General features: G+C 44.1%; 1 protein-coding gene across 1 annotated transcript in view; it reads right to left on the bottom strand.

Moving 5' to 3' along the window:
* Nucleotides 1-21,772, bottom strand: part of Adcy2 (adenylate cyclase 2) — a 335,378-nt gene that overhangs the window by 50,132 nt on the left and 263,474 nt on the right. Inside the window, exons 15-16 of the mRNA XM_038322841.1 lie at nt 18,227-18,311; nt 5,898-6,035 (exon numbers count right to left, since the gene is read on the bottom strand). Of these exons, the coding sequence (XP_038178769.1) occupies nt 5,898-6,035; nt 18,227-18,311 (223 nt within the window). The remainder of the gene's footprint in view (nt 1-5,897; nt 6,036-18,226; nt 18,312-21,772) is intronic.

Genomic DNA, 21,772 nt, shown 5'->3' with positions numbered 1-21,772 from the left:
GAAGGTGGGAGCAGCGTTCATTACTGACTATGTTCTTATGTGCAGTCAGTGCATGGTCAAGTGTCTCTATGCTGCCAATGGTCACAGCTCTAATTTCTCCTTGACATTTTGGGGTGTTCTATGTAATAAGTAAACAACCATCACAGCACTGCACCTTCAGTACGGAAACTCCAAGGCTTCAAGATTGCAGCTGCTGTTGCTGCTGCAAACAGAAGCAACTGAATCAAGAGTTTGAAAGACCCTAATTTCTAGGGTTCAGGGAAGGATCCCCCAGACTCAATAAGCCATGCCAATGGATACAAACAGCAAGAGGACTCTTCAATGTCGAAGGCGCCAATGGGGACTCAATACTCCAGTGAGACTGAGCCCCCTTAGTATTTTTCCAACAAGCATTTATAGGGTCTCAGGGTTATATAACAGGGAACCATAGCAACCGCAACATCATTGGTCAACTCAAATTAATATGGGGGGATCAACATCAGGACAAAAACAAGTCTAACAGGACGAAAACAAGTCTAACAGGACAAAAACAAGTGCATTCCCTTTTGGTAGAAATAGTCCACAGCACTAACTGGTAAGGCTATTGTACAGTATACTGTCAGTATTCTCTGGTTCAGCATACCTTATAACCTGTATTAATTTTATAGATTGTGCACTTAAAGCTGTTACCAAGTTGTCAGAACCTTAAGAACGACAACAAGTCTAAATTAAGCCAGTTTTTAGCCAGTTTCTGCCTCCTGAGCTTTGATACACAAAGGACTGGGTGTTTTTCTCAAGACTGCTCCTGCCACCCACAGTTATCCTGTTTTGCCCCCTTGGTAGGTGCAGCTGGTCTCAAGGCTGCTTCTGACGCTCATAGATATCCTGTTTTGCCCTGGCCTAGCTGATCATGAAAACATCTTAAGTTGGGGACTAGGGTTGTGGTCTATCAAGTTAAACTGAAATGCATGCAGCACGGGAAGGCTTGCGAAGCTGACATCATCCCCACACAGATATTCAGCCGCCACTCACAAAATGAGAGACACAGAACTGTCTTCAGACTTTGCCATCTTGGTTCAAGCATGCAGTGAAGCAATAGACTTAAAAAAGACAATTGCCTACGGTCATATTTGCGTACATTATCTGTGAGCCTCACAGATGGTGGGTAAAGGGTTACAAACTTGAGGAAATGGATGTTCCCATGATTCCTGAAAAGACAGGTGGGATTAGCAATGGGCATCCAGATCAGCATGCAGAGGCAAAGGACCAATTTGTTTGAAAGGCAGGACAAACCCAACCCCTCTCTCCTAGACAAGCTGAGTCCACTGATCAGTTTTCTGTCATGTGACTGGGGATCACAGACATACTCTGGAAAGGTAAACTAGAAAATCAGGACTCTCACAATCTTCTCTTTCCAGAAAGAAATAATCTGTAAATCTAGGTTGTGTGTTTGGTACCGGGCTAAATATTAACTTTCAAGGTTGATATGTAAACCTTTCTTGCACTTTTTCAATGGCTGCTGTGTTTGTGTTTACCAGTTTGTATTCTTTGGTGTTTATATATTTTGGTTCTTGTCAGTTATATCAAGTAGAGATGTTTATTTATTATAATTTGAGTGATATTTCTTTCCTCCCCCAACAATGGTAGTAGACAGAGTGTTTTTACCCATTAAAAATAAAATATATATTTAAAAGTCAGTGAGACACAGATGTCTTTACCTGCTTCTAAATAATTTGTAGCAAGATCCACAATCTCCAGTTAACTTATTGTTCTCTTAATTCTTTGGGAAAATTGTAACAGGAGGGAAATAGAATGAAGAAATTATGAGGCCTACGCTATGCCCTAAAGCACCACAGACCTTGACTCAATCAATCCCAAGTGCAATTAATTTAAACACAGAAGAATGCAGAAAGGAAGAAAACGGAGCCTTTTTGGCTTGGGGAGATACCACCAAGTCTACTTATAGGAATCCAGGACTTTAAAATAATTAACAAAAACTTCTTGATGATGTCACCATGGAGACCAAAAAGAAGAAAGACAAGGTGCTATGCTCATGTTGTGTGGGTAGCAACAGCCTCTGTGAAGCCATTCCTTTGCCAGGATGCCAGACATAAGCACAATGCTATGAATTTGAAAACCAGTAGCCAATGTGGGGGGGGGCTTTGGAGCTGGCTTGGCAGTTAAGAGCACTAGCTGCTCTTGCCGAGGACCGAGGCTTGGTTCCTGGAGACACACAACGGTCCATAACTCCAGTTCCAGGGGTCCTGATACCTTCTTCTAGCCTCAGTGGGTACTGCATGCGTGTGATGCACACACATTTGTGGACACTCATACACATAAAATAAAATTAAATCTTAAAAAATCAGTAGACAATGTCAATCCCTGTGCACAAGAAAGCGTCCTGACCACACTTCTGCTAACTTCCTAGAATGTATACATTCCCAGTCCCTCTTCCCTACTCCTCCATGCTAAGCTATCTCACTTCTCCTCAGAGCATGAATTCCCAGGGTCATGACTGTTTAGGACAGTCCTTGTTGGAGCCATTTTAGTTTCTAAAGTCTTGGTGACAACTGTAAAATTTATATTGCCTAGAACAAGATAGTCTCATTGAGTGTTAATAAGATTGCTTTTAAAAAAACAAATTATACTTCCCAGCAATCAAGTCTCAATCAGAAACATGTTTTCCAAGTACTGCTAGCTGTGAACACAGGATCTGACATGGTGATTTGTGCCTGGTGATGTCATTAGAACTCTAGGTTGTTCACTGTTTGACTTCAGTCAACTCTTGCCTGCGTGAGTCACAAGTTTATGTTTGATTCACTCATTCCAGATCTCCTGGAAGTTTCTCGGAAATGATGTGGGAGAGCACCTGATGGCATCACCACAGGGCCAGCATCAACCGTGGCAGGGCGCTCGGGCTTTCTGTTAAACATCATTTCTTCTGTTTTTTGAGATTATCATATATAATAACATTGTTTCTCCCCTCTCTTTCCTCTCCCCAAGTATCCCTCCTTTCTGTCTTTTCAAAATTCATGGCTTCTTTTTTCATTAATTATCCAGCTCTTACATATGACTCTAGACAGCCAGCTGGAAACGCAGGCAGAACAAAACAAGGGCATTTGTAATTTGATAACAAAACCTTATACTGGAAAAAATGGAGAACTAATATTTTCCTTCACTTTTCATCTAGATGTTTAGCATCCCATAGATGAACGTGGGGCACTCAGAATCCTGGTGACATCTGAGGTCATTTCAGATATGATTCACCAGGACTATGTCAGAGCTACTTGTATGCAGGCTTGGAAAAACCACGAGTGACACCTGTAGAAGCTCCCATGTCCATAGTCGGGGGCACAGGGCTACCCTACAGCCCCCAAGTCTCTCAGGTTGTCCTGAATACATCTGTGCCAACTTGAGTGCACAGGACAAATGGCAGCTGAGCCTCCAGAAGCTGCTAAGAGGGATCACAGGCTATTGGCTGGGAAAACAGGGCCAACTGAAGCTTTTCTGTGACAGAAGGCGCCCAATGGGAAGACAAGAGTCTTGAAGACGGCATGCTATGTGAGATAAGCCAGACACAACAGGACATGACTGTGGGAGTTCACTCACTGGAGCCACAACAAGTAAATCCGTGGGGCAGGAAGGGAAAATGCGTGCGGGGAGGGGGAGGGAGGGGGAAGGGGGGGAAGGGAGGAACGGACAGTAGGGAGGACTCCATTATCTTGTAAGTAGAATTATTGCCATGGGATTGGACAAGGCAAGGGGTTAAATCAACATTTTCTGTAACATTTTACTCAATGTGTCTCCCCACTTCCTCCTGATCCCCATGATGTCCTGTCCCCTACAGTGTGTCTCCCCACTTCCTCCTGACCCCCATGATGTCCTGTCTCCTACAGTGTGTCTCCCCACTTCCTCCTGACCCCCATGATGTCCTGTCTCCTACAGTGTGTCTCCCCACTTCCTCCTGACCCCCATGATGTCCTGTCTCCTACAGTGTGTCTCCCCACTTCCTCCTGACCTTCTGACTCCCATGCTGTCCTGCCCTCCCCAGTGTCTCCCCACCTTCTCCTGACCCTCATGTCATCCCGCCCTCCCCAACGTGGTTTAGGATGATTTGCTGGTTGCTTTATCCCACTTTGCTGGCAGTCTCCCACTTTCCACTGTGAACTCCCGGGAGTCAGAGCAGGCCTTGGGTTCTCAGCATCTAACAATGCTTGAGGCACACTTTGACATTTATATACAACATGTTTGTTGTTGAGAATGAATGTTTCCTACCTTGTGGGGACATTAAACTGTTTATTATTAATACCTTATGTCAAATCTGTCACTGTATCCTCACTCTACGCTTCTGGGAAGAAAGAGTTGTTCAAGACACTGCCATTTTGTTCCCAGCCACTAGTGACGTCTGCAATATATACTGCGACAAAGGACCTTCTGATGATGGTTATCCTGGCTAGTTTTTAAGGTAACTTGAAACAAGCTAGAGTCATCAGATAGGAGGGAGCCTCGATAGAAAGAAATGCCTCCATAAGATTGGGCAATAGGTAAGCATGTGTGCATTGTCCTAATTAGGGTGGCTGATGGGCGAGGGCCCAGCCCACTGTGGGTAGTGCCATCCCTGAGGTGGTGGTGCTGGGTTCTATAAGAAAGCAGGCTGAGCAAGCAGTGAGAAGCAAGTCAGTGAGCAGCACCCATCCATGGCCTCCAAAGCAGCTCCTGCCTCCAGGTTCCAGCCCTGTTTGAGTCTCTTCCCTGACTTCCTTCTGTGATGCACTGGGATGTGGAAATGTAAGTAAAATAGACCCTTTCATTACCAAGCTGGGTTTGGTCATGGTGTTTAATAGCAGCAATAGTAACCCTAGCTCAGACGATGACGATGACGATGATGATGATGACAGTATGAGGGCACTAATAAGGATGCACCCCAAGCACAATGATAGCCCAAGTGTTCTTTTGGGGGAAGAAGAAGTAATGATAACACAGAAGTGCAAAGACCGACCATTGGTTCCACGGTTATAGAACCAGGGCACTACCTTAGCCATGGTGAGATCATGGGCTTATCTTATTCGATCCACCATGACAGAGGTTTTAGTACTCATTGCTGAGAAGTGGAGATGGGACCTGTGATGTGCAATGAAAACCTCTCCTACCATAACAGTCTAGGAAGAACTGGGGTTTGCAGCAGGGCCTCTTTAGACTGCAGGACGCTCAGTAGGGCGGCCCCTGCGGTAGGGCGGCCCCTGCGGTAGGGCGGCCCCTGCGGTAGGGCGGCCCCTGCGGTAGGGCGGCCCCTGCGGTAGGGCGGCCCCTGCGGTAGGGCGGCCCTTGCGGTAGGGCGGCCCCTGCGGTAGGGCGGCCCCTGCGGTTGGCTGTCATCGCTTGGATGCTGTCTCTCCTGGTGCTATCCCGATTGCCTGCTTGGTTATCCTGATTGTCTGCTGAGCAGACACCAAAACACATGACATGGAAAACTATCCCACAAAGCCATCTTCCTCACACAGGGGCTGTGGAAAGCCTCTCTGTCCTCAGACGGACGGCGGCAACTGTGAGAGGGTGGGTTGAATAGGCAGGAAGCGACTGGTGTTATAAGGACACCTCAAACTGCAAGACGCAAGGTTGGAGAGATGGCTCAGTAGCTAAGAGCACTGGTTGTTCTTCCAGACATCCAGGTTTGATCCCCAGAACCCACTGGCTAGCTGCCAACTATCCCTCCATAGCCCCAGGTCCAGGGGATCAGATGCTCTCTTCTGACCTCTGCAGGCAGCAGACATGCATGTGGTGGGTAGATATACACACAAGCAAAAACATCCACACACATACCAAGCCAAGCCAGATGAAACCAGCCAACCCATCCCACAAGGCAGAGCACAGAGGAAAGGTTCTGCCCATGCCAACCCTGACCCAGCCCAGGAGCTCACCATGTTGAACACAGCCATGATGAGGATGATGGCAGTGGTGATAACCGTGAGGGAGATCCTTGGCCATGGGCGGTTGGCGATGATGCCGGATGACTTCAGAAGCCACATGAGGGAGGCAGAGGCTTTCTTGCTGCATTGCTGTGGGGGAAGAGAAAGAAGAGGCATACTGCTGTGTAGTATACTCTCTGGAGCATAAAATGATGGTGTTTAAAACTGCAGGAAACACCGACACGTCTCAGAGATTAAACAAATGGGTTCTATCCCTCCCTGAGGACCCATACAAGTCACGACCTTATTAAAATCATGTTGGCTGGGCTGTCAGATTAAGAACAAATTAAGCATCTATGACAAAGGTATGATATGATTGCATGTCTTTTCGGACAGACCTGAAATTATGATTTTAGGTAGTTCTGGCAGAGGGAAAATTTCAGTTAATTAAGTCACTCTGAGGGACGTACTGACCGGATGTGTCATCTGAAACAATAACTACAAATTCAGTGGATTTTTGGAGAAAAGTGATCAACATAACTTCCATTTCTTTTACTGCGGGAGCAGCTAGCCATAAGAACAGACCACAGGTGTAGACTTTGTTGACTGACTGAATCTATGTATAAGATATACAATGGTGGGTGGCTTCCTATCATGCTATTGATGGTTCATTCTTCTGCAGAGAAGTTTTCTCCCTCTCTCTCTTTTTTCAGGTAAAATATAGGACATTTATCCAGAAATTATATATATATTCCAAAATTTTAGAGAAATATAAATTTTCTACTAAATATAATCATAACTGCTCAAAAATAGTTTGGCCAACAGTTATAAAAGTAATGTATTTTTTCCATCAGGGATTATTTATTAAGATGACTTTGCAAAAGTTTCCTAGTCTCTTTTGCACCTTTTCTATATTTTTTACATACCAACCAAAGTTTCCCATCCTTCCTGTTTTCCCAGTCTCTCTTCCCCCACATCCACTCCTCTTCTGTTTCTCTTTAGATATGGGTGTGCATCCCACGGATATCAGCTGGCCATGGTGTACCAAGTTGCAGTGAGAATAGGCACCGCCTCCTCTCTTAAGGCTGGATGAGGCAACTGGGTGGAGGGAAGGGTCTCAAAAGTAGGCAACAGAGTCAGAGACAGCCCCTGCTCCCACGGTTAGGAGTCCCACAAGAATACCAAGCTACAGAACTGTAACATACAAGCAGTGTGCTTAGGTCACTCCCATGTAGGCTCCCTGGTTGTTGGCTCAATCTCTGTGAACCCCTATAAGCCAAGGTTAGTTGGTTCTGTGGATTTTCTTTGATGCCTGTGACCCCACTGGTTCCTACAGCTCTTCTCCCCCACCCCCACTCTTCTGCAGGATTTCCCGAGCTCTGCCTAATGTTATGGGTCTCTGCATATCTATTTCCATCAGTTTCTGGGTAAAGCCTCTCTGACGACAGTTGTGCTGGGATTGGTGCCTAGCCCAACTATCATCAGAGGCGTTTTCTTTTAAAAAAAACTATTCAAAGCATTCCTCTTTCCTTCTCTGAGATCCACTGAATTTTACAATGTCATTATGTGCCCATGGACTAGGAACCATCCATTGGAGCCTGCTGGGTACCAATGACTTATTCCCCTAGAACTCATTAGCACTCAATACTCCTTCTCTGGCTTGTGGTTGACTGTTGGTAGATCTATTCTACCACAGCTTCTTGCAGTCACGGCTGCCCAGAAGTCAGCATCCATATTGCTTCTCATCCTCGGCTCTTACATTCTTTCTTCCCTCTCTTTCACAATGGTCCCCATGCCTTATCAATGGTGTAAAAACATCCTTCTCAAGGCTGAGCACCAGGAGCAGCCATTGGCTCTGTATGGATGCCTGAAAGGTAACTATATGCAGGAGGGAAGGATGAAGAGGGTTTGATGAGAGTTAGAGAGAGTGGGGCTACAGTAATCAGAATAATTTTTAATTTTTAAAATTATGTTCATTTATTTGATGTGTGTGCATATGTGGAGGTTGGAGGTCAAAGGACAACTTACAAGAGAGAGTTAATCCCCACCTACCACTGTGTGGGTTCTGTACCTTTACCCATTTAGTCAAGTGCCTTTACTTACTAAGCCGTCCTCTGGCCCTCCAGTTTCCTTGATTTTAACTAGTGTAAACACCTTGAATGTGTGGGGTCGGACATTTACCATGGTGATTGGTTTATTTCACTCATAATTAGTCCCCAAGGCTCATGATGCTCTAGATGTTCCGTCTTCATCAAGGCAGAGTGAAATTCCATCGTAAACACAGAGTTTAGTTTCTTTATTGAAGTAGATGTGGGATGCTTCCACCCCACAGTCCACACACATGTCTATTGAAGCTCTCTTGCTACGAGCAGGAATTGCAATTGTCACAGAATGGAAGCTCGTGTTTCCTCACAGCTTTCCATGGGCTCTGCCCTATACTATGGTGCCTCATGGCTGCTCTTACTCCACTTTGCAATGGAGGCACCGTGAGTCTCCCCGGTCTACGTCTGAGGTTAGAGTACAGGAGTGAGTCCCATGGTCACACGAGGATTGTGCCCTTTATCTGATATGACAGGCAGTACCTGCAGAATTCTCCAGGGAATCTCTAGGGAGATAAGTTTCAACCTTCCTAATAGAGCAGTCCCAAGGCGATGGATTCCAGAGAGCACAAAACTACTCCCATGTTTATATCGTGGTAGACCTGGCACAATCTACCTAAAACTCAATGTGAGACAATCCCCAGCGTCATTAGCAAACAGCACATACATTTCTTTACCTATTTCACACGCTCTTTTTGCATTCCTCCTAAAATACTGTTGACATAAGCAGTGTAATATGTTGAATGTCAACACAAGTATCAAATAAGGCTGATGCTGAACGAGAGGCTGTTTGAGGGTAAAAGTCCAATCAGCGACTTCTATGCAATTCCCCACAGCTGTGAGACTTTCTGTACGTTAATTACGCTCTCTTGTCTCCGTCTGTGCACCCACCTCCTTGGCCTTTTCAGAGACATAAACCTAAGGCACAGGAAAGGAACTCACAAGTGTTGACTTTTCTCATTATTTCAATGAAGAAAACATTGGTATTTCTGCACGGCATCTTTGTGACTTGGACTCTAGTTCAGTTTTCTTCAGATGACATCAGTAATCAGTTCTTTCTTTCCCCTCTTACTCTTTATTTTGGCCCCCACCCCCACCCATAGCCCGACACAAAAAGGGAAGAATCTTAGTCTTCAGCACACAAGTCCTTTCCTGTGGATGAGGACTCAGTTTTGGAGCTCACTTCTTGGGTAGATTTTTTTTTCCAGGCAATCTGCACTGAGAAGCCAGTGTAGAGTCAAGTCAGCGTTGATTGGCCCCAGGAGTTGAATCTCTGGCTGGAGTAGGAATCACATTAACTGGGCTCTGCAGGGCGGCCCCCGAACCAGCACACAGGGAGACAGTATTTCACATGCTGATGCAACAACAGGGCTTTCAGAGGGGTTAGCAATGCCTTTGAATCTGTTACCCAATATGGTGGCCTTTAACTCTCAGGACATACAAGGGTCATGGATGAAAAGAAGTGCATCATTATTGTGTAAGGAACTCTATCTAGCGGTGGTGCTGACAGAGAACACACTCAGATCTGTGCTCTATAGAAGCAGAGATGAGGTAGGAAGATCCATACCCAAGAAAACATTGTTCTTATCGACCTCAGATTCTATCAGACAATAATATTTGGCTGGGCTCTGGTCAGCTAAAACATTATGTGTATGTTTGAAGTCTATGGAGTATGAATAGTATTTTTCTAAAAGTAAAGATGATTCTAATCAATGCTTTTCTCTCTGTATTGGAAATAATGATATTGAAGATTTAGAATAGAAAACAAATCTTTATCACTTCAAGGATAACACATAGTAATCTCAGATGTTCATATTACAACCAATTAGGTGAAGTGATATCTAGTTACTACAAGACACTTTGAAATCATAAAATTAAAAATTCTGAAGTTTTAGAACAAATTGTGGGAACCGATTTTAAATATACTCTCTAGTAGGAGTACGTTATATTCCACCCCTAGGCTTGATGTTCACTGAAATGGATGTAGATAAACCCATGGGAACTTCATCTCTATTCATGCAGCAGAGTCAAGTGACTGACAGAACATGTAGAGATCTTTAGGCACAGGGGTTTGGTGCACGTGGGCTCAGGACCAAAGATTCGGATGCACCTGGCTTCTTTCCTTCTCCCACAGTCTTCACTGGACTTTCAAGCTGTACTTTGAGGCCATTTATAAACATCAAACAAAATGTTCATTGCTTTTATTTTGTTGTTTTGTTTTTTGAGACAAGGTTTCTCTGTAGGTTTGGAGCCTGCCCTGGAACTCACTCTGTAGACCAGACTGGCCATGAACTCACAGAGATCTGCCTTTCTCTGACTTCTGAATGATGGGATTAAAGGTGTGAGCAACCACTGCCTGGATACATTGTTTTAAGGGTCAAGGAGGCAGGCATCTCTGTTTTCTACCCACATTGCCAACAAGAGACAGAGTTAAAAGCAATGATAGCTGGTCATCAGTGCTTGCATCTGGGAAGAGGAAGCAGAGGGGCTTGGTGGGCAAACAGAGAAACCCAGGACGGAATAAGAAGAACCAAAAGACTGTTATTTTAAAATGAAAGAAAAATGATCTGGGGCAGAGTGAGGCATGCTGCAATCCCAGCACTGTGGAGAAGGCGGGGAGATCAGAAGTTCAAGGTCATCCTAGGATAACAAAGACCCTGCCTGGAACAGAAACGGGGGGTGGGGGGGGTATGAAAACGCCACAGTGAAACTTTGTATTTTAACTCATTATACAAAAAGTCAACCCTGATTCTGTTTACGGTTCCCTACACAGCTCAGAATATTCGGTTTTCAGTTCTTGAGCATCACCCCTGATAAAAAAGAAGTTCATTAACAGCCCCATTCTGATTCAACATTATAAATGAGAGCATTTCAAATAGTATGTTGACCTGTCCTCAGAAGGCACCATTCAACTGAAGAGGAGATGCTTCCTGAGTCTGGGGTGGTGTAGTCTGTGCTTAGAAACTAGCATCATTCCACCAAATCTGCTTCCTCCCATTCTTGTTCGTCCCTGGGCCACGCTCTTCCTCACACTGAGATAGGTAGGACCACACTCACCACCAACAAACAGGATTGGTACTAACTATATTGAGATCTACACAGAAAGAAAGAATATACACTCACAGGAAGGAAGATCTTACCATAGATGTTATGCTGGGACCCATGAGACCCATGGACAGGGTGACAGAAAGGTGCACAATGAACATTCAAGTCCTGAGACCCAAACCAAAAGACAGGACTCTCCATGGGTGAGTCAGTGCTAACACGGTGCACTTGGATTTCCAAAAGCTGAAAAGATAACTCTACCCAAAACATTGCCATCAGTAAGGCAGGGGACTTGGATCAGTCAATAAAACACCAGCCATGCAAATGTGAAGACCTGAGTCCAGATCCCCAGATCCACACAGAACCCAGTGTAGCAGAACACGTTTGCAATTCCATTGCTTTTATATTGAGATAGGAGACAGAGACAGGAATCTCTGGAAACTAGTGGGCCAGCTAGCCAAGATCCAGCAACACCACTTTTGGGTATGTATCCAAAAGATGCTTAATCCATATCACAAGGACTCAACTATGTCATAGCCAGAACCTGGAAACAACCTAAATGCCCCTCGACCAAAGAATGGATAAGGAAAATGTGATACATTTACACAATGGAGTACAACACAGAAGAAAAAAAAATAATGATATCTTGAAATTTGAGGGCAAATGGATGGATCTAAAAAAACATCATATTGAGGGAGGCAACCCAGACCCAGAAAGACAAATATTACATGTACTCATTCATAAGTGGCTTTTAGACATAAAGCAAAGAAAAATCAGTCTAGACATCAAAGAGGACCCTAAGAGAGACAAAAATGGATCTAATCTACATGGGAACTAGAAAAAGACAAGATCTTCTGAGTAAATTGAGAGCATGGGGACCTTTGGAGAGGGTAGAAGGGGAGGGTAAAAAAAGGAAGGGGAGCAGAGAAAAATGTATAGCTCAATAAAAACAATTAAAAGAAAAGCAGAAAACCTGGTCCCAAACAAGGTGAAAGGTGAGAAAACCTAAAGTTATTTTCTGACTTCCATATGCATGTTGTACTTGGACACAGGGCGAGGGGGAAGAGAAAGGGAGGGGAGAGGAAAGGAAGATGTAGGGGGAGGAAGAGGCAGGGGAAGAGAGAGTTCTGAGTACTGTACAGGCTAGGAGAATGTGAAATTGTAAGCACAAACTTTTAAAAAATGATAAATGATCACAATGAAGACACATGGATGTGTAAAGTGAAAAAACTATCATGCAGTACTCTCTCGGAAAGGGTTAGGAAGACAGGCATTGCTCACTGAGAAAACTGAGTCCCAGAGAAAGATACCACGTTCAGAAGGGATAGTCGGATAAATCATTAACCAACCAGAATAATGATAATGTGACTTATAGGAGAATATTAGATATACAAAGATTGAACAGTTCTAGCCTGGATGATGGGATGGGTGATGAGATTAGACTATGGTCCCTGTATTGTTCAGGATGCAGCTATAATAGAATTTGAGAAGCAGGTGCACAGCACAAATTTTAAAATAAAAGAAAACCAAACCCCAAATAAACAGCCAGGTTGGAATGCATTATGTCCAAGTTACTGGGGAGAAGAAAGTATAACTGTTAAAAAAAAAGCAGAAGAAAGAAAAAATTAGCAAATGCAAAGAGGAGTTATGGTGAATTAAAACACATCAAATCAGACTGGAGCAGCAATTATAACGTACATGTCTGCTGCTGGTCAAATGAAGGAGGGGGGCTTCCGGATCAGAGAAAGCAGCATGCAGCCACATGCTATTTACCAGACGTATTTCCAAATTATTACTGATTTTCCAAACAGACAAAGAGAAGCTGAGAGAAAGACAGGAAAAGGGTCACCAGCACGCTCAGCCCTAGAAGGTGGTGAGTGCTGTATTGCCATTAGGGAAGGCAGACTTCAATGGACAAGCACTCCCGAAGGGGCCGGAGCTTTGTGTGAGCTGGCGTGTGGCCTACTTTTCCTCCCCAGGATGAACTCTGCATCTGGGCTTTCATCATTGTCCTGAAGAAGGTGGCTGGCTGGGTGGCACCCAGAGGCAAATTTCTTCTGACATTTTCTACCATTTTCAAAGGTAAGCTTTGTTTGGGGGATTTTTTTTTTTTTTTTTTTTTTTTTGCGTGTGTGTGCTATTTCTGGTCAGAGGTACTGTTGTACCATAGAGAGGTAAGTCTCTCCCACACCGCTCAGAAGCTGTCTGACAATACCTGTGTTCATTATTGACCCTGCCATCACTGTAATTTTCCCTTTACTGGCTCTGAGCATCTGTGAGGGGTTGCAGGGGCTTCATGGCGCAGAAGAGGGGAGATAAAGAACCCTGTGTTGAGGCAGCACCTACTTACAAAGCATGCTCATGTGGACAGGGTTATACTGGGTCTAGTGGGAGGCCACTGGGCGTTGAGAAGCCATTCTTGTCTTAAGGGACTTACTATATGTCAGGGGAAGCAATGACACGATAAGAAGGTCAAAGTGCATATTATAAAATTGAGGCTCAACTATGCAGCACAGGGCTGGAGTCCCATGATGCTCATCACAGAACTGGAGGAGATCCCAAGGTCTCTGGGATAGGATGGGCTGCCGAGCCCACTTCCATGTGCAAGAACTTGGAAGGGAGTGCCATGGGGGTGTGGGAAGGAGCACTCCTTGGGGAGGTAGTGGCAAGCTGCAGGTAGGAGGGAAGGGCAGGGAGGAGCTGCTCAAGGTCACTGTAAAAGAAAGAAATTCCCCATCAAGGTTCACAACAAGTTACTGAATAACCTCTTTGCATTCGGGGGTGGACAGAAAGGAGCGAGGAGCTGTAGGCCAGTGTCACTCTAGTGTCTGCAGGCGGCACGCTCTGCTACCCTTTATCAAGCCAGCCGTGAAATGCCAACCGCCATGGCTTCCTTGTGCTGCACATTTTGCGCAGAAGACTATGTCAAGGACAACGCTCTTGAAGGAAAAGCATCGGCCAGAGCGACAGTGTCAGTAACTTCTCTCATTGCTGTGACCAAAAGCCCAACATAAGCAACCTAAGACGGTTTATTCTGAATCACAGCTTAGTAGGGTCATGACAGGGGAGACATGGTAGCGTGAAGCAGAGAAAGGGGAAAGCACCTAACTGGCCTTTCCCTTCCCTGCCTTGTAATTCAGTCCAGCTCATGTGATGGTATGACCCGCATTTGAGATGGGGTTTCCCTCTGCTAAGCATCCCCGGAAACACCTTCATAGACACACCCATCTATGCCTGATCTGTGCCTCAGTGTTTCTTACTCCAATCACGTTGAAAGTCAAAACGAAAGCGAACCACCCTCCTTGCCTCTGCGTGACTCCCTCTGGATAGAGCAGCTTCCTTTAATTCCTCACAGCAAGAATTTCACACTGGCTAGCATCAATACTGCCCTTGGCATTTATGTTTGCAGGTTAACAGTTGGCGGCATTCTGCACATTTTCATAAGTTTGATATTTAATTAACAAGTAAATGCTAATCCCACCAGCTCTTACGCAACTGGTAAGTTTTCCAGGGCCCAGAGAATGAGCAGCCAGGTGGCGGTACCATCTTTCCATGACCACCATAGAGTATCTGTGATATACACAGTTTTCCATTCTATTCACACAGCACCCTACAACACACACTTAACACTTTGTAGATCAATTATCCATCAATAACCCTGCTGTTGACAGTTAAACAACCATTACAGAATCCTACAAATACCAAAAGAACCCATTACTGGGTTGAGAATTTCTTCCTGAAGTTACAACCGGCCACTGGGGAGCCTTATTCGTGGATTCCTTTATTGAACATTCTAGAGAAATGTCCTAATTTGTGTTTTCCTGAAGGCGAGGCTGTTGAACACCCTTGAAATTATTTATTAGCCATTGTGTTTCCTCTTCTGAGAACTATCTGTTCAATTCATTGGCTCGTTTATTGATGTGCAGGTTTATGTTTTTTGGTGTTCAATTCGTACGTGTTTATACATTCTGAATATTAACTTATCTGAACTGTAGCTGACAAGGATTTTACCCCATTCTGTAGGCTGTTTCCTCCTGCCAACAGTTTGCTTTCATCTAGTTTTGTGTGATGCCATTTGTCAATTCTTGGGTTACTTCCTCTACTACTGGAGCCCTGTTTCCCAAGTGTGTTGTGTCTATGCCATAGCTCGACGTGTTTTTCTCCCCTAGCTCTTTCACCATTTCAGCTTTTGGCTTAGGAACACGGATCCATTTTGACTTGATGTTTGTCAAGTGAGAGATCTTCCCCTGCTCTAGTTGGAGCGAGAGGTCTTACTCTAGTTGGAATGGATATCAAGAAAATGAATGACAACACACATTAGAGAGGATGCTGGGAAAGAACATTCACTGCTGGTGGGATTGTGAGCTGGTGTAGCCAACCAAGAAATCAGAATGGAGGTTTTTCCAGAACACTAAAAATAGAACTACTGAAATTACCTGACGTGAGTGGGAAGGAAACATGGAACACGCAGGTCAATGTGCAGAGAGGGAGACAGACAGACAGAGAGAGAGAGAGAGAGAGAGAGAGAGAGAGAGAGAGAGAGAGAGAGAGAGAGAGAGAGAGAGAGAGAGAGAGAGAGAGAGCGAACTGAAGATGGCGTGTCCAGCTTTTAAAGGTTGCCTAGCGCATGCGCACAGGGGATGGCACGGTTACATCATACGCAGATGATGGAGCTCATGCATGCATGCAAGGGCTCACGCAGCTGCATCATATGTAGGTGATGCAACCATGCTGCACATGGGTCATGCCTGAGGGCTTGTCCGCACATGCGTGGGCCTGGAACCCTGAAGTGTCAGCCATATTGTGACTGAATCATAACAACTACTATATGATAGACCCAGGTATACTACTTCTGGGCATACACCCCAGAAGATATTTGGGCAACCATGTTTGCTGCTGTGGTATTCACAGCAGCGAAGGAATGAAATCAGCCTAGGTATCCATAAACGTAGGAATGAACAGTGAAAATGGGGTACACACACAACATCTAATTCAGCTATAAAAAATTATGAAATTTGAAGGAAATATGATATGCCTGAAAATTATATTAAGATGGTATCCCAGACTCAGAAACACAAATACCACATGATGGCTCTCATGTGTGGATTAAAGCTCCTAATCTACTTTTTGAGACAGGGTTTTATTATGTAACCCCAACTGTCCTGGAACTCACTATGTTGACCAAGCTGGCCTTGAATTTGTGATCTCTCTCCCTCTCAGAAGCTAGAACTGCTGGTGTGTATTTATATGGGAGTGAGCACAGGTATCGGCCTCAACACTACGAAAGGAGCATGAGTTGGGGAAGGGAATTTTAAGGAACGGGTTGGGGCAGGTAGCAAAGCACATGGGACATGAAAATAGAAAGGGTGATGCTGGAGATGGAAGGGTTCACGTGAGGGGAGAGACGGGCAGGGGAGGAGGATAATCCAAAACAATGCATGTATAAAAACGCACAAAGGAAACTTGCTCCTTTCTGTATGCTCATTTTAAAAGTAAATAAAAAAGACATGTCTTCAAGTTTAGCCTTTGCAAACCCTGGCATGTTATAGTCTTCTGAAGGGCAGGCATACACCGGTGTAGCTTTGAAATCTGAGACAACAGAGAGTCATGAAGAACTTGCTATTGAGTGGCAAGTAGGTACCAGGGTTTGGGAAGCCCCCAGGAAGGGGGATGGTAATGAGGAACTGTTAATTTCATCTTAATAGAACTTGGGGGTCTACAGTCTAAGAACAGGGGGGATAAAAGAGCTATCTATGTTCTTAATAATAAAGAGGCTGGAGTCTCCAAGGCCAAAAGGGAGGCATGAGAAAGATCATAGTATTTCTTTGAAAGTAACAGACCCAATAGCCTCCATGCCCTGTCTCCATGTCAATGGCAAGCACAGCTTCTTAGGCACAGGGGTGTGAACTGTTATTTTTAGAACACGGTCAGATTTGGAGTGGAGCACAGTGATAGTTCTAGTACTGGAGACCAGAGAGGTGGGCTGCAGAGGGCTCTGGGGGCCAGAGAGGTGGGCTGCAGAGGACTCTGGGGGCCAGAGAGGTGGGCTGCAGAGGGCTCTGGGGGACGAAGAGAGGGAGAGTGGGTCTGTGCTTTTCCACACAGGTAAGACTGTGGATCATGGCAAACCATGCGTATTCTCATAGTAAGTATTTTTGGGCATGGATGCTTTGCCTACACATATGTCTGTACACCATATGCATGCCTGGGGCTCAGTTTAGGTAGCCTCTCCTGTTTTCACTAGTGCCCACTGAAATGAAACATTGGCTTATCGTATGTCTCCTTGCTGGCTTTCTAAGGTAGCTCTCATAGTGCTCTGGCCAGCTAGTGACACTTGTTTAATATGCAAACAATAAATGAAGAGATAACTTTTATATCTCAAACTAGTGTTTAGTTATTATGTAAATTATGAAGCTGTACAATGGTTAATATCAAACACAAATAAGTGGTATCTTTTTGGTTAGTTTCCAACTTTTTATATCTTCAAACTAGATTTCAAAAGTATATTTAAAAATACTTTGGTTACCCTTTAAATAAAAACCTTCTGACACTTACATTCACTGCTACAAGTAGTCTGAAACTCAGAGGTGGTTTCCAAACAGTTGACAAACAGATGAACAAAAGCATGAGTCTTTGGAAGTGACACCCAACATCTTTGCACCCAACATCACTGCTGGGTGCAGTGGTCCTTATCTATATCCCCAGCTATTTGGAAAGCTGAGGCAAGAGGATTCTAAGTTGGAAGCCAGTCTGAGCTACAGAGTGAAACCCCATCTCCAGGTATAAAAAAAGTCACTTAACATTGTAATAGTTGCCGGGCGGTGGTGGCGCACGCCTTTAATCCCAGCACTCGGGAGGCAGAGGCAGGCGGATCTCTGAGTTCGAGGCCAGCCTGGTCTACAAGAGCTAGTTCCAGGACAGGCTCTAGAAACTACAGGGAAACCCTGTCTCGAAAAAACCAAAAAAAAAAAAAAACCAAAAAAAAAAACATTGTAATAGCTGTTAAGCAAGTGTCTTTGTTGTCTCTGAGCTACTTCAGTTTATACCTGAGGCTCTCTTTCCCAATGGCCTGAAGGATGCTAGAAACCACAGCTCTTCAAATATCAGTCAACAACCCCTTTGCTGCTGAGAAACGGAAGTGAGCCATTTCAATACAATCAACACACTCTCCAAAAGTTCTGTGTTGGAAGCACCTACCAAAAGCTGTCCAGCGAAGCAAACAAAGAGGATGAAGGTGAGGGAGAGAAACGCAGCTCCAAAGGAGAAGCCAAGGATGGACGTTCTACCGGGAAACAAAAAGCAACAGGTTAGCATGGAGGTTGTGTCTGTCATTCTGGAAAGCAACAGACAAAGCACTTTCCACTTAATTAGGATGTGACTAAACCAGAACTTCAACCATTAGTATGTATGTATGAATACATGTATGTATTCATGTATGTATGAATGTATGAATGTATGTATGAATGCATGCATGCATGAATGTATGTATGTATGTATGTATGTATGTATGTATGAATGCATGCATGTATGAATGTATGTATGTATGTATGTATGTATACACACATAAATATGTGTATTGTTTGACTATTTTATTCTGTTTATCTATCGCATCTCCTGAGTGGCCTCTTTCCTGCTCCTGGTGCCCCAGAAGCTTCCGTTTCTATGGCTGCCACATGACCACCTTGAGCATCTCACCCTACATCCTACTGGTGTCTTGGGGATACTGAATCTCCAGTCTCCTCCATACCTGCCACCCAGATTCAACTTTATTTCACCTAGACACTGTTAGGTGTCTCCCAAACTTCTTTCAGGATTTCACTGGGCAGGCCATGCATATGTGTGATCGAGTCAACCAACATGCAAGCATCCTGCGATCACATGAAAAACATGTCCAGTTAAATCTGCCCAGACAGCTTTCAGGCTCACATAGGAGAATGTACGTCAGGGCTGTGGAGAAAGCTTGGTGGAGAAAAGCACTTACTTGTAACAACAAAGACTAGAGTTTTCATCCTCAGCACCCAGTAATAAACCAGGTGGGTGTGGAAGCCATGTTCCTAGCACTCAGAAGGGAGAGACAGTGGATCCCCAGGGCAAATTGGCCCATTGGGCTAGCTGCATCAGTGAGCATCAGGTTCAAAGCAGAGATTCCTTCGCAGTGAATAAAGCAGAGAGTGATAGAAGATACCCAGTGTTAACATCTGACCCTCATATGCACACACACACATGCATGTTCCCACAGGTGAGTGCACCCACACACATGTGAGCACACGCACACATACGATACACAAATCCACATGAGAAAAGGAATTTTATGTATGTCTGAGAGGTACTTTCAATAACTAAAGAATTCACAATCTTAAATATGTCATTTAATACCATGGTAGAAGAGTTTAGGACTAAGAGAGGGGCAAAAACACCACAAACAATTGCAGATGAAATTCAAATGGAACACCCATAAAAGGTCGAATGTAATCTGAGGCCACCCTGGAAGCTGGTGCCAATGCAACTGGCTAGAAATAGAGCAGAAATAGAAGAAAGCATCTCTGAAGAGGAGAGAACTCTCCAGACGGCAAGTAAGGGAACAGAAGACCAGATACAAATGAGTAAGTACTGGTGCGGGAGAATTGTCTGTATTCTGTCAATCATGTTTTAAATAAATGTGGATTGGCTAGGCAAGAAGTATAGGTGGGTCAACCAGACAGGAAGTAGAGATGAAGTGATGAGAACAGGAGAATGCTGGGAAGGAGGAAGCCCATTCCTCCCAGTCCAGCCCGGATCACTGAAGAAGCAGGATGTGACCTACCCCGCTGTGAAAGGTACCAAGCCATGTGGCTAACATAGATAAGAATAAGGGTTAATATAAGTTATAAGAGCTAGCAAGAAGCCTGAGCTAATGGGCCAGTCAGTTTATAACTTATGTAGACTTCTGTGTGATTTTTTGGAACCTTACTGGCTGTGGGAACTGGGCAGGACAGAAACCCCATCAACCCCATCATGTTACAAAGTACAACTGCAATCACCCTGCAAGGACATTCCCTGAGTCCCAGGATGAGCAATGGAGCAAGCAGTTGATGTACTGAGCAACACCTAAAGCCCTCACGATGGGGCACAGCCTCTCAACCCACTGTCCCACATACCTATGCTATTTCAAGAGATGATTATGGGGGCCAACAAGAGCTGTAAACTTCAGTTCAAACCGACACCTGGGCATTGAGTCAGGGTGCTTTAAAAGAAGATCATTATAAGATGGTGTATGTATATCCAATCTAGATTGTTGACTGGCATCATGGCCCATCAAGCTTCTATTACACAAAAAACTTGCTTAAAGATCAGAAGGGCAACGCTTAACCACTAGAGGTCAGGCAGTGGTGGCACACACTAATCCCAGGAATTGACAGAAGCAGATGGATCTCTGTGAGTTCAAGGCCACCCTGGGCTACAACAAGATCAATGAAGAAACAAATCCATGTGGTGGTTGCTCACACCATTAATCCCAGTCCTAGGGACTCACACACCTTTAATCCCAGCACTAGAGGGAGTATAAAATGGGAGGATAGAGGGGCTGTCTGCTTAGTCTGTGGTTGCCCAGCCTTGGTGAGGTAGGTGAGACTTCTCTAGTGGCTTGGCTGCTTTGCTTTTCTGGTTTTCAGGTTAAACCCCAATATCTGTCTCTGTTTTTATTATTCGTGCTACAACTATGTGCTCCCTAAATTCCCTTATCCAGAACATTATCCCCTCATAGAACATGTATGTATGTATGTATGTATGTATGTATGTATGTATGTATGTATGATGTATATTTGTGTATCCCTATTGGATCTCCTGGAATTGGAGTTATGGATGGTTGTGTGCTACCATGTTGGTCCTGGGAACTTGGATCCTCGGCAAGTGCAATAAGTGATCCTAACCACTGAGCAATCTCTTCAGCCACAGTGAAATTATATTTTTGACTGAGATCTGTTTTTATTCATCGGCATTTATAATTCCGCTATGTTTGTTGGTTCTGTTTCTTGAATCACTCTTGATAATGCCACTAGGAAATTATCTGTTTTATTTGGATTTTGAAATGTAAAAGTTCCATGTAACATCTACAGTATAATTCTTACACCCAAGGTACAGAGATCATTGAGGCAAAGACAGTGTCAAGATTGTTAGAACCAGATGAATGAGGTTTGCTATGAGATTGCTTTCCTAGAAATGTCAGAAAGACCACACCCAAGAAGTCTCATCAACATGGATGCCTACACAAGAGCTGAATAACAATACTACCAGCCGACATGCTAACAGAAAGAAAAGCTCATGGGTTCTCAACTCTAGACAACGGGGGAGGGCTGAGAGGCAGAGAAACGGTCTTTCCCAGGTTATTCAATACCACACGGTCAACCAAGATCATAGCAGATAACATTATATGGGTTGAACAGGTTTTGTTTATGTATTTAGGAATATATCCACAGGCACAACAGCAATTAAAAAAAAAGAAGCCATGAGAATGAGGGGGAATGTACAGGAGATGGAGGAAGAAAATGGTAGAAGGAAAATCATGTAATTATAATTTAAAAAATAAATGCAAAAAATCCTAGGTAACATTTTCCTATAATTCAATAATTCATGTATTTGAAATAATTTATTCTTCTGTTTATTTTTTTCTAAAATCTGGATGAGTCTTGAAACCACATATCTTGCCAAACTCAAAATTGAGTTTTTGTTTCATTATTAAGGACTATGATTTCTGTTAATTTTCTA

The sequence above is a fragment of the Arvicola amphibius genome, chromosome 3 (genome assembly GCF_903992535.2).
Source record: "Arvicola amphibius chromosome 3, mArvAmp1.2, whole genome shotgun sequence".
NCBI classification, from domain to species: domain Eukaryota; kingdom Metazoa; phylum Chordata; class Mammalia; order Rodentia; family Cricetidae; genus Arvicola; species Arvicola amphibius.
Note: the sequence above shows the minus strand (reverse complement) of the source record. Positions and strands in the feature narration are given on the sequence as shown.